The sequence below is a fragment of the Prionailurus viverrinus genome, chromosome A2 (assembly GCF_022837055.1).
Source record: "Prionailurus viverrinus isolate Anna chromosome A2, UM_Priviv_1.0, whole genome shotgun sequence".
In the NCBI taxonomy this organism is placed as follows: Eukaryota; Metazoa; Chordata; class Mammalia; order Carnivora; family Felidae; genus Prionailurus; species Prionailurus viverrinus.
The window spans coordinates 14,210,722-14,223,797 of NC_062562.1; the positions used below are offsets into that span (position 1 = coordinate 14,210,722).

General features: G+C 51.8%; 1 protein-coding gene across 8 annotated transcripts in view; it reads right to left on the bottom strand.

The window, feature by feature from the left end:
* Window positions 1-13,076, bottom strand: part of ZDHHC3 (zinc finger DHHC-type palmitoyltransferase 3) — a 60,412-nt gene that overhangs the window by 32,874 nt on the left and 14,462 nt on the right. For all 8 annotated transcript variants that reach the window (XM_047826963.1, XM_047826942.1, XM_047826953.1 and 5 more), the window contains exon 2: window positions 8,815-9,144. In XM_047826963.1, coding sequence (XP_047682919.1) covers window positions 8,815-9,120 — 306 coding nt within the window. In that variant the 5' untranslated portion in view covers window positions 9,121-9,144. The remainder of the gene's footprint in view (window positions 1-8,814; window positions 9,145-13,076) is intronic.

Consider the following 13,076-nt stretch of genomic DNA (forward strand, 5'->3'; position numbering starts at 1 on the left):
ATAGACGAGAAAATTAAAAGGGAAAAACCCACCCTTTGATTGTATCACCCGGAGATCTGTATAATCAACATTTGGGAGCATATCCTTCCAGTCTTTTCTCCGTGCACACAGCAAGTTAAGACACTAAAGAATTTATAGGCCCATGATACTCAGACGTTCCTCAAATGTATGTTTGGTCCCGTAGTGGAATCCGTTTAAATCTGGGGCAGGGAGGTGTGATATGATTCTGTCAATCATTCCCCTTAGGGGCTAGCCCAAACTTCCAGTACCTTCCTCAACCCCCACCTACTTCCTTTTCTATTTCAGAGAAAACTGAGGCAGCTGGGATAAACTACCAGCTTGGAGGGTGAGGGTCCCGGCTAATCCTGGCCCTCAGGGGCCCCAGACCTTTAGCTCAAAGCTTCTCCCTCATGTTGTGCGCACACTCCGGGCCCTCCCACCCCTCACAGCTAAGCTTGTCGAGGTCGTGTGCACTTCTGTCTCTACTATCTCTCCCTGACTCTGGTTCACTGCTCTCCGGTGCCTGTCGTCTTCACACCAGGAACACCTGTCACCAGGTCACTGAGCAACTCCCTGTGGCCAAACCCAAAGGTCGGTTCTAGGCCCTCAACTCCCTTGGATCTCCTGTGACCACCAGTCCCTCCTTCTGTCACTCTCTCCTGAGGCTGCTCTGCTCCCTCTGGGTGTCCCCCTGCCTCTTGCTCTCCCTTGGGCTGTTACCCGTGCTGGACCCCGGTGTTCCTCAGGGATCCCCCACCAGCCCCGTCCCCTGCTGACAGTCCTCCCCCATCACACCCAGTGGTGATGCCCAATCGTGGGCTCCAACTCAGGCCTCTTTTCGAGCTGCAGACATCTCCACCTGGCTGTTCAAGAGACATTAAAACCGAGGAAAACCAACCCCCCAGATTCAACATGCTACAACTGAATCCATTCCTTTCGCTCCAAACCGCCCCTCCCATTCTCACTTCCCTGGTCCGTGGCGCCTCTATCTACCCTCGCTTACCCCTTACCCCTCCTACTCCACCAGGTTACTCCTGTCCCAAACCGTGCCTCGAATCCCATATCCTCCCCTCCAAGCCGCTGTCACGGCCTTTGTTCCGGCCCATCCTCACGCGCCCCAGATGTTAGAGCCACCTCCCACCCCGGCCTGTTCTCCTATTTCCCAGAGTAAACTTTCTAAAATGGGAATCTGATCCTACTATTCTCCCTGCCTGGACACCTTCACAGGCTTCGCAGAGCCTTCCCCCGGCCCAGGGTCCGAGCTCCCGGTCAGGGCTCGAGCAGGGCCACCACAACGCAGCCTCAGACCACTGACCCAGGGTCTCCCCCTGTCCCTGCCCCAGCAGTCCCCCGGCTGTGGACCACCTGCGGCTTCCCAAAGGCACCATGCTCTCCGAGACTTTCACCTTGTACCCCCCAGGGACTCACATCAGCACCTCTGCCCAGCCTGTTCGCCTCTTGTACCGGAACCAAAACCCACTCAGGGATCACCTCCTCCGCCTTCCTCCTCGTGGCCCCAGGCCACACCCAAGAGAGAAGCCATCACTTGGCTTTTGTGCTGTTCCAGCCTGTATTTATTGGTCTCAACACGGATCGTTTAAGTACACACTGATCTCTCCTCCACAGCTATAAATTCCTGGAGGATAGAGACAATGTCTCTCAACTTGCAGCCCCAGTGAATTGCCCAGGGCCTGCCACGGAGCGTGTATTCAACAAACCAAGCTGAATGATAATGATGATACAAGAGACATTTACGGAGTGCTCTATGCCAGACACCGTTCCACGTGCCTTACTGTGTTTTGTCAGTTAATTCCGCCAATAAACCTGTGAGGCAGAGACTGTTATTACCCATTTTACAGATGAGATAACTAAAGCAAAGAAATGAAGCAACTTCCCAAGGTGCCATGGCTAACAGATGGCAGAACCAGGATTCAGACCCAGGCAATCCAAGTCTAGAGCCCTCACCTCCATCAGAAGACAACGTATGTATTTATCGGACATTGCTGTTAAGAGCCCTGAAGAGGCTTTTTCAAACTGCCCTCAAGCCAAAATATTATTCTGCCAACAACTGTATCAGCATGTTACCATTAAGACTGAAACAGGCCTGTATCAGGGCACCTGGGTGGCTCAGGTGGTTAAGGGTCAAACTCTTTGATTTATGCTCAGGTCATGATCTCACGGTTTGTGAGATCGAGCCCTGCATCAGGCTCTACACTGACAGCAAGGAACCTGCTTGGGATTCTCCCTCTCTCTCTGTCTCTCTGCCCTCCCCCTGTGCATGTGCACGTGTGTGCATGTTTTCTCTCTCAAAAACTGAAGCAGGCCCGTTTCAGTAAGTATCTAGGACAACATGATGGCGTAAAAAGGACATGATGAAAAGTAATAGAGGGGTGACTGGGGGGCTTCGTCAGTTAAGTGGCCGCCTCTTGATTTCAGCTCAGGTCATGATCTTGCGGTTCATGAGATCAAGCACCGAGGTGGGCTCTGTGTCGAGAGCATGGAGCCTGCTTGGAATTCTCTCTCTCTCTCTCTCTCTCTCTCTCTGCCCCTCCCCATTTGTGCTCTCTCTTTCAAAATAAATAAATAAACATTAAAAAAAAAAAAGCAACAGAGAAACTTCCATAGAAATACCAACAAATCTAAGGCCTCAATATCCTCATGTATTTGAAGCAACAAGGATGAAACTTGCCTAAAGTGTTACAGGGGCCCTGGGAGGGAGATGTGAGCACACCTGCTGTCCAGGCAGAAACTCTCTCTCCATCAGCTCTGCCAGGAACATGGTGACCAGCCTCAGGCCTGTGTCACAGGCCACCTGTCTCCTTCACAGAAAGGTGGAGGTAGGTAATCCCTAAATGGGTCACTCGCTTCTCTCTTCTAAGTTGCTCCGTGACAGCTACGAGATGTTGCCTGGCATGAGGGAGGATGTAGCAGCCGGCTCGAATTACCCCCTGATCTGGCAAGTCCCCTGACCTGGGGAATGGGTCAGTACTTCCACCCTCACCCGGCATGCTGGGGGGAGGGCCCAGTGCTATTCCTCCTCTGTTTCTGCGGGCCTGCCACCACGCCATCTTGCCGCTGGTCCAAGTAAATACATCAAACCTCGGATGGCCAGTAACTTTTTCAGCGAGCGTTCCTCAAGATGAGCAAACATTTTTAGTAAGTTTTAACTTGATAAATGAGTGATGTCTTGCAATGTGAGCGGCATGTGATGCAGAACGTCGCGTGATCACAACTGAGCCAACAGTTCTTGAAACTCGCTTCCATATGCGAGTGCTTTGGATTACAAGCATGTTCCCGGAATGAATTATGCTAGGACACAAGGGTTTACTGTACTTGCTAACTGACTCCACACGCAACATGCGATCGATAACGTCGCTGAGAGAGGCTCCAGGAGGGAACACACGAACTGCACGATGGATCCTGATATCCATGGATGGGTTTTGGCAGCTGGAACCGAAATCAGTGGCCTGCAGTGGTCTGGGATAGTCACGCGAGGTCTGTCTACAGTAAGGTGTTCACAAGACGGGATTCAAAGGGAGGGAGAGGCAGCAGCAGACAGACTGATGAATTTTCTTTTCCTTAACAATGTAGTTAAATTGATTTATAGGCCTCCTTTGTCAAATCTCAGATTTGAGATAATTAAAAAAACTTTTTTTTTAGGGGCGCCTGGGTGGCTCAGTCGGTTGAGCGTCTGACTTCGGCTCAGGTCACGATCTCGCGGTCCGTGAGTTCGAGCCCTGTGTCGGGCTCTGTGCTGACGGCTCAGAGCCTGGAGCCTGCTTTGGATTCTGTGTCTCCCTCCCTCTCTGCCCCTTCCCCGCTCATGCTCTGTCTCTCTCTGTGTCAAAAATAAACATTAAAAAAAATTAAAATCAAATAAATTTTTTTTAATGTTTGTTTATTTTTGAGGGGAGAGGGGCAGAGAGGGAAGGAGACAGGGGATCCCAAGCAGGCTCTGTGCTGATAGCAGAGAACCCAATGACGAGCGGCTTGAACTCATGAATTGCGAGATTACGACCTGACCTGAAGTCAGATGCTTAACCGACTGAGCCACCCAGGAGCCCCTCAGATTTGAGATAGTTTATAATGAGGTTAGTAAACGATTAGTTAGTAAATGACCAAAAGGGTTTACACAATTATTGCGAGATTATGAAGCGCTTAGCTTTGAGCTTCCTGGCAGCCAGGACAGAAAGAGACAAGCTACGCCTTCCAGCTTTAAGCAGCTTCCGGGAGACAGACATTGTCCCAGATCTAAATGTTAACAGGAATCCCTCGGGATTCCTGAAGAAGCTCACAGGATGAGGCACTGAAATGGATTTGCAAAGGGAAAGGAAGAAGTGATGAAATTGGAGGGTGGGGCGGGGCGGGGAGGGAGACCGGCACCAAGATAAGAGTTTCTGAGTCCAGGCACTCAGAGCCTCTCTGGACCTCTTAAGTGTTTCAGGAACACAAAAAGCTCCTTGATGACATCACATCCTCTTAGAGCGAGCAAGGAGAGGGCACCAGATACCAAACACCGATCTGACTTGTGCTCTGCCCACACCCTGTGACCTCTAGGCCAGCGCCCCTGCCAAGTGAGGCCCCTTTGGCCTCTTTCTCTCTCCTTCCAGGCCTGTCCTTTTTACCCCATTTCCCATGGGAACCTCACCTCCAAGGCGGCCATTCACACCTTTGTGTGCCATTTCCCTCTTCCCTTTTCTGCTCAAGCTCTACATGGACCCATTTCCTACTGTGTTGGAGGAAATGATTGCTAAATGGTCCAGAAAGCTGGGGGTGGTTGCAACTGTTCAACTGCAATTGTTACGACTGCAGGAAGAATTTCAAAGCTGGAAGCGGTCTGTTAACTGTTTGCGGAAGACTGTGAGAGACTTTTTGCCTTTAATTATAACCCAGCAATACTAACAAACCCAAATGGGAAACAATGCATACGTTGTTAGATGTTGTTTATAACCTTTGCATACAGGTTCTCCTGCAGGACCGTATACAGCACGAATTCCTGAGATACAAAACATTATAATCCTGTTAGGGAACTCCTTAGACCCCTCAGTGACACCTTTCTAAAAACAGACTCCCCCTGCAGTGTTAGCAAGGAGCCCCGGGTTGATCTGTTTTCAGTGTGAGATCTAGGCTCCCAACTCGGCCCCAGGGCCTCCCTCTCTCTCTGTACACACCGGGTTTTGCATAACATGTCATGTGCTGGGAGGGGAAAGGCAGGTGAGATGGGGCATGTATTTAGGACACGTTTGAGTTGCTTCATTTTGGGGCCCAGTTTTCTTTGGGGCCACTAGCGAAACACACGAATGAGCAGCAGACTGGTGTTTGGGGAACAGTCTTTGGTTCTCATTCATTTGGGATCGGCAGCCATGAGAACCATTCGCTCCTGCATCCAAGTGCAAGGGGCTAGACCGGGGAGATCCCTGGAGAGGCCACGCAAGTCAATATGGGGTGAAAGGACACAGGCGTGAATGCCAGGGCAGAAGCCTTCCAGCTGCCCTCCTCCTGACATCCAGTTCCCTGACTCACATGCCTTCTAGACACCAACGACCTCAACCCTGCTGTCTGATCCTGACCCTCCACCTGGCTACCTACTGCTTACCTGGCATCTCTGCTTACGTGTAATACACAGTTGGCCAGAACAGAAGCTTTGATTTCTCTCCAAAATGTGTTCTCCTAGATGTTCCCATTTACTCAATGGCACCAATAATCCCCTAGAGCTGCTCAAGCGAAGGCTCTGGACGGCACACTGTCCAGTCCCTCTCCATTCGGTCAATCAACCCTTCTGCACAGAGCTTCTCAGACCTAGCTGAACACAAGGGACACCTGGGAGCTTTAAAGCCCCCCAACACCCAGGGCTCTGCCCCAAACCAATCAGAGCAGACTCTCTGGGGGCGGGGCCCGGGCACCGGTACTTTTTCAAAGCTCCCTAAAGTAGTCCAATGTGTAGCCAGGTTTGAGAATGAGTGGCTTAAAAGATACTCCAAATCCAATAGCTTCTGCCCAGATTCACAGCTTCCATTTTGGTCTGAGCCGCTACCCCGTCCTGTGTGGGCCACTGCAATCCCGGTGATCTTCCTGGGTCTCTGCCCCACCTCCATCACAAGCACAAGGCACTGTCGTTTTAAAAATCAGGTTATGCCGGGGCGCCTAGGTGGCTCAGTCGGTTAACTGTCCAACTTCGACTCAGGTCATGATCTCGTAGTTCATGGGTTTGAGCCCCGTGTTGGGCTCTGTGCTGACAGCCCGGAGCCCGCTTCGGATTCTGTGTCTCCCTCTCTCTCTCTCTGCCCCTCCCCTGCTCATACTCTGTCTCTTTCCCTGTCTTTCAAAATTAAATAAACATTAAAAAAAAAAAATCAGGTTACATCATGCCTCTCTGATGGCTTCCTGCTGCATTTAGGGTAAAGACCAAAGCTTTTGTGAGGCCCTCAGGGTCCTGCCCAATCTGGCTTCTATCCACCTCTTCTGGCTCCTCTTGCCCCGACTCACCACGCTTTGGTCACCCAGGTCTTAGTCCTGTTCCTCAAACACCCCAAGCACGCGCCCACCTCTGGGCCTTTGCACCTGCTCTCTCCTCTTCCCGGAAGGCTCTGCCCTCAAAGCTTCGTTTGCCTGACTCACAGCTTCGTGGTCTCAGTCAGGTGGCACTGCTCTGAGGTCTTCTCAGACTCCCTTCAGGTAAAGAAGGCCCCCTGCGCCGCAGAAAAGTCACTGCCACATCACCTCGGTCACACCCTTCGATTGTCTCTAAAACACTCATCGCTGTTTGAAATTCCCTTGTTCTCATATGTCTTCACTGCCTGACCCCTGTGCCAGGACTCGAGCTTCAGGCGGGCAGGGGCGTCTGGTCTGACTTGCTCACAGCTGTGTCCATTGCTCAAAAAGGACCTTTCACAGAGGAGGCACTCAATGCACATGCCATTCATTGGATCCCATCCCGCGGTGCCCCCAGGGCTCCTCCTCACCACTGCCAGAGTGATCCCTGTAAAATGACACCTGCATCTTGCCACTTTTTTTTTTTTTTTTAAATGTGCATTTATTTTTGAGAGAGAGACGGAGACACAGAATCCGAAGTAGGCTCCGGGCTCCGAGCTGTCAGCACAGAGCCCGATGCGGGGCTCAAACTCACAACCATGAGATCGTGACCTGGGCCGAAGTCCGACGCTTAACCGACTAAGCCACCCAGGCACGCTGCCACTCTTTTATTTAAAATCCTCAGGGGCTCTAGACTGCCCCTCGTCACCCAACTGCTTTGGCACTCCGCCCACACCGCCAGCCCAAACCTATCGCCCTCCTAAATTCCCACCATCGCAAACGGCTCCTGGGGGCCTCGAGGAGCCACATGCCTGCATTCCTGTGTCTTCGTCCATGTTACTCTCTCTGCCTGGCACACCATCAGTGTCCTCCCTCCCTACCGCCCGTCACCTCCCCCGACAGCATACGCAGCGCTCACAAGACCTGGCTTGGGTGTGCCGAGCAGCCATCGCCGCCTAGACTGGTGAACGTCCCCGCCCTTGCTCTTCCATGGCAACTGGCGCTTTCCCCCGCCACAGCCTCAGTCGCACAGGGCTGGCCTCACCCGTCTTCTCTAGACAGAGGGCGCCCCGATCGTAACCGGGCGCAGGCTTCCCCTCAATTATAAACCGTTCTCCTTACGTCGCTTTGCTTTTCCGAGAGACCTACTTTAGTACCTGTTTTTGCCAACCGAAACAAATCTGAAGAGGGTGTTTTGCTCTTACAAAACGGCAACTGCTTCTTCGCTTTATGTGATTCTAGCTTATGAAAGGTTTCCCGGGAACTCTCTACTCTCAGATAGCAGGGGAAATCTGAACTTGGTTTCCTTCAGGCGCCGACCGTCTGGTGACCCCGCAGATGGTCCTGGCGCGAGAAGAGGTGCTATCTGGACGCGGAACTGAGCTGCGAAAGCTGCTCTCCCCGGGGGATGGGGTAACACCCACCACCGGAACCCGCACGAAACGGAGCCCTCTGAGAAGGGAACCAGCCCGGGACCCAGGGTCTCTAGTTTGCTTTCCCCGGGGCTCACAGAAACAAAGTCTGTGCGGTGTCTTCCCTTTCCTAATTTAAACACACTCGTCCTACGCACTCAAACAATGAAGCCACAGGAGGTCTTTATCAAATCACGCGCTGTCCTTTCCCTACACAAGATAATGAACGGGAACAGAGGATTTAATGCCAGGGTACACGACATTCCATGGCCACTTGCACAGCTGGTGTATTTCGCTAAGTCCTCAGGCAGAACACCACCGCTTTCCCCACAGATATTCACCAAGAGGCACCTGCTGCGGCCTGAAACAGGCTTGTCCAGCTTTTCAGGAAAAGGCGAGCCTCGCCCAAACAAAGTGAAGGCCATTTCCGTGCAGGTTCCTGGAATTGGATACGGCTTTAATTTCGAGAGCACCTAGCTGCAGTCCTGTCTTCACCGGGAAGCCCCGGCCTGACCAAACTCCCCCCGGCCCCCGAGCATGCTTGCCACTCTGATGACCGGCCCCCAGTCGCCATGCTTATCGGGCTGAGCCTTTCTAACTAGAGGCTGGATTTCACCTGGACCGGAGCTCTCCCAGAGCAGCCTCCATTAACGTCTACATCAGTATACGGACAGAATCATTCGACCAAAACGGATACGCTGTGGCACAGATGGCGTCCTCCGGGGGCCCTGAGTCCACTTCCCCACCCCAGCCCTGGCCCTCCTGATCTCCACACGCCCAAGGTCCAGGGGAAGGAACATGCAGGCTGCGGCCATGCCAGGACCAGAGGAGCAGAGTGTGGGCTGGTCAAAACAAGCCCAGACATACTCACGGGGTCCGTCAGCATGGCCCGGCAGTGGGAAGCCAGGGCCAAGAAGGCCAGCAGGTTGAACACGATTCCGTTGATGACGCTGTACACATAGTCTCGGGATGGAATCAGCATGACAAAGAGGACCACAAACTCCGCGTAAAGGACCAGAAACCAGGTGACAATGGCACAGGCAATGCCACAGCCGTCGCGGATAAACCACATGGTTCCCACAGGACCGGGGTGGGGAGGTGGGACGCACTTCTCCGGCTGGAGGTATTCTGGCTTCCGCTCAATGTCTCGGAAGTGGTGGGTGGGGATAAGCATCATAAGCTATTCTGTCCATACTGGCATCTGGAAGAGAAGAAAGAACCCAGAAATTTGGTGTTGTCTTGTTATCAAGGAGACCTGACAAAATTATCTTTCCAAAGTGAGCCATGAGTGTCGATGTGCGAACTTCCTGCAGGAAAGCCGCCTAAACCTTCTGTTCATTTAAAATGTGAGTTCTTGGGGCGCCTGGGTGGCTCAGTCGGTTGAGCGTCCGACTTCGGCTCAGGTCACGATCTCGCGGTCCGTGAGTTCGAGCCCCGCGTCGGGCTCTGGGCTGATGGCTCAGAACCTGGAGCCTACTTCCGATTCTGTGTCTCCCTCTCTCTCTGCCCCTCCCCCATTCATGCTCTGTCTCTCTCTGTCTCAAAAATAAATAAATGTTAAAAAAAAAATTTTTAAATGTGAGTTCTTGGGGCGCCTGGATGGCTCAGTTGACTGAGCGTCCAACTTAGGCTCAGCTCACGATCTCGCGATTCGTGAGTTCCAGCCCCGCGTCAGGCTCTGTGCTGACGGCTCAGAACCCGGAGCCTGCTTCGGATTCTATGTCTCTCTCTCCTCTGTCCCTCCCCCACTTTCTCTCTCTCTAAAAAGTAGATAAACATTAAAAAAAATAATAATAATTAAATAAATAAATAAAATGTGAGTTCTTGGGTCACCTGGCCACTAGAGCATGTGACTCCTGACCTTGGGGTTGTGAGTCTGGGCCCCACGCTGGGCACAGAGTTTCCTTTAAAAAAAAAAAAAAAAAAAAAGTGAGTTCTCAGCTCTCTTCCTACTTCTGAGAGTTAACTTAGCCTTTGCAAAATAGGGCCACCTTGCCCAAAGCCTTCGCATGACAGATAATGAAAAGGGAGCCTTTGAAGGGCAAATGCCTCACCCAAGGTCAGCCAGACCAACAGCTACACACAGGACACCAGCTCAGAAGTGGGACTAGAACGCAGATCTCTTCATTTGTTAGGGATCTGCTGGGAAGACAGTGTCTCAACAGATTATATTCCACTTGTGACTTCAAAGGCAAGATGGGGCACAGAGTGCCAAGCACTCTGGGAAAACTCTTCAGTGTTAGCACTGCTGCCTCTACACCAAGGACAAACCCAGAGACTGATGTTGAGGCTGTCTGCGGTTAACAGGGATGAGCAGAACGAGAGTACCTGCTTCCCCAGAACCAGGCTTAAGCTGCAACCATTAAGTTGCAGTCTAACTTATGGGGGGGGGGGGGAGGGCCCCTGGGTGGCTTAGTCAGTTGAGCGTCTGACTTCAGCTCAGGTCATGATCTCATGGTTTGTGGGTTCAAGCCCCACATGGGGCTCTGTGCTAATAATAGCTTGGAGCTTGGAGCCTGCTTCAGATTCTGCGTCTCCCTCTCTCTCTGCCCCTCCCCCGCTCGTTCTCTCTCTCTCTCTCTCTCTCTCTCTCTCAAAAATGAATAAACATTAAAAATTAAAAAAAAAAGACATGCTAACTTACTACTGCATTAGCTGATGGTAAAGGCAAAACCTAGATAGGGAAGGTTCTCGAAACAAACCAGGCTTTTTAATCCTAGGGCCAAAACGGTTGATTTTCCGGGAATAAGAGACTCCCTTAGCTCTGCCCTCCTCTTGGGTGACGGGGTCAAGTGGAGAATGTTGGACAATGAGTCCAACAATGTGTCCGCACCGCCTGGCTGTGGGGCTCCATGAGCCTTGGTCGCCTCACCTGCCTCCTCATCCCAGCCTCTTCATCAAAGGGCTGGTGTGAGGGCCGATGGAGCAGGAGGTGCCCGTGATGAATCCCGTGGCCTGGAATAGCCCTCACACACCACGCACGTATTGTCTCTAGGAAAGACGTCCATTCCTTCCTAAACAAGCGCTGAGCAACACGCCCCTTTTTCCTAACGGCTGCAGCTCGCGTCTCTGGAGACAGCAATGAAATAGCTAAGGATCGATAATGAAGTCTATCTGTCCACGGCACGCGCCACAAAACATAGCAAGTACAGATTTCCCTCCTCCGATTCTTTATCGTACACGTGGCGGCCTGTTGCATCACCAGATGGGTTTCTCAGTCAGACACTGTGCCGGCGGGGGGCTGACCCTGATGGCGGGGCCGCGGAGGAGCCACCGTAGCACAGTCCGCAGCACAGCAAAGGACATCTTGGTCCTCTGAGAACGCTACTCACTTCGTAGCAGAGGAAATCGTTCAAAAGCAGCACTGGCGATGTGGGTTTTTCTGAAGACCGTGGCTCTAAAGGGCAAGTGCAAACTTTCAATGGTTGTGTCGGCTTTTTCTCACCCTTTGCCTTCTGCCTCCGCTGCCTGCTTCCCCCACAGAGAAAGAGCATCTGGACTGAATATGCTACCATCATGACGAGTACGGATGTGTCTAGAAAGCTGAGAGGGGACAGCAGTAACTACTACTCAAAATGACAGACGTTCTGGAGTCAAACGTTGCACAGACTAATAATGAAAGAACAAGGCCAGGGCCTCCCCTCCCAGCACGGCGGAGAATTGGTGCCCGAAAGGCAGCTAAACGCATAGTGTGTACTTGTCCAAAGCAACATCGACTCAACAAATACTCAAGAGGGACTATCACATGCTGGGTACCCTATGCTGGGAGCTGAGGAAAGAGAAGTCGCAACACACAGGGAATGACCGTCCCAAGTATGAGTAAGAGCAGCAGTTCCCAATAGGCCACCAACCAGAATCTTCTAACAAAGCAAGCCAGTGCTGTCCACAAGACAATGGCAATCAGTGTTGCCAGTGACAACTCAGAGGCATTAAAGATGTAAGCATACCTTCTGAAGCACCACACGGAAGGACAGCAGGAGCTCGTAGACAGGGATGTCTAGGACTCGACCTGGGCCCAGCAAATTCTAAAATTCCAAGCTCCGCTCAACCCAAAGCCAACAGGTGGAAGGCTGAAATCCCATGAAATCCCACAGCGATTCGAAAGCTGATCAAAGCTCCCCATTTTGACAATGCCCATGTTATTCTCTTGGTTTTTCCTGCTGCCGTACAGATTTGTGGGTACTCAGGCTCTAAACCAATAAAGTCGTATTGGACCACAGCCATGCCATTTGGACACATACTGTCTATGTCTGCTTTTGCCCTGCGTTGGCACCCCTGAGCAGCTGTGAGGGAAGCTGGCTGACCGGCAAGCCTGGAGTATTTACTCTCTAGCTCTGTGCAGAAGTTTGCTGACCTACGGTTTCAGGCCGTTGTTAGCCACCCACTGAGCAGCTCAGTGTGACACTGGTGGTCGGTCACAACTCGCCCCACCCCTCCAACGTCTGTGGCAGCATAACCTCCTGTCCTCTGCAGCCTGAGCGTCAGCTCACTTGTGTGCTCCATCAAACTCTTCAATGATCAGAAAGGCGTGTGTGTGTGTTTTAAATGTTTACCCATTTTTGGGGCGCCTGGGTGGCTCAGTCGGTCAAGCGTCCGACGTCAGCTCAGGTCACGATCTCGCGGTCCGTGAGTTTGAGCCCCGCGTCGGGCTCTGGGCTGACGGCTCAGAGCCTGGAGCCTGCTTCCGATTCTGTGTCTCCCTCTCTCTCTGCCCCTCCCCCGTTCATGCTCTGTCTCTCTCTGTCTCAAAAATAAACGTTAAAAAAAAAAATTTAGAAATGAAAAATAAAAAATGCAAGTAAGATAAAGACAAAAAAAAGCTACTGATAGCTGTCCCTGTCTTAAGTACAATAACCGTCCATTTCTTTGGAGTGACTTAAGGTCATTACCCAGAGCATCAATTACTGGAGTGTGTTAGGTAATGATGTCCTCAGGGGTTACAGAGATTCACTGTGGGCTCTCGGCCTCACACCAGCTGGCCTGTTCAGACTACTATAATTTTAATTCCAACGTCTCCTTTGTATGGTTGTCTTCCTGTTCCATTGCTGGCTACTGTCATTTCTGTGTCTACAGAGACTCCCGACAAATTGTCCATTTATGATCACTGACGGGCCGAAGGCCGGAAAACAAATG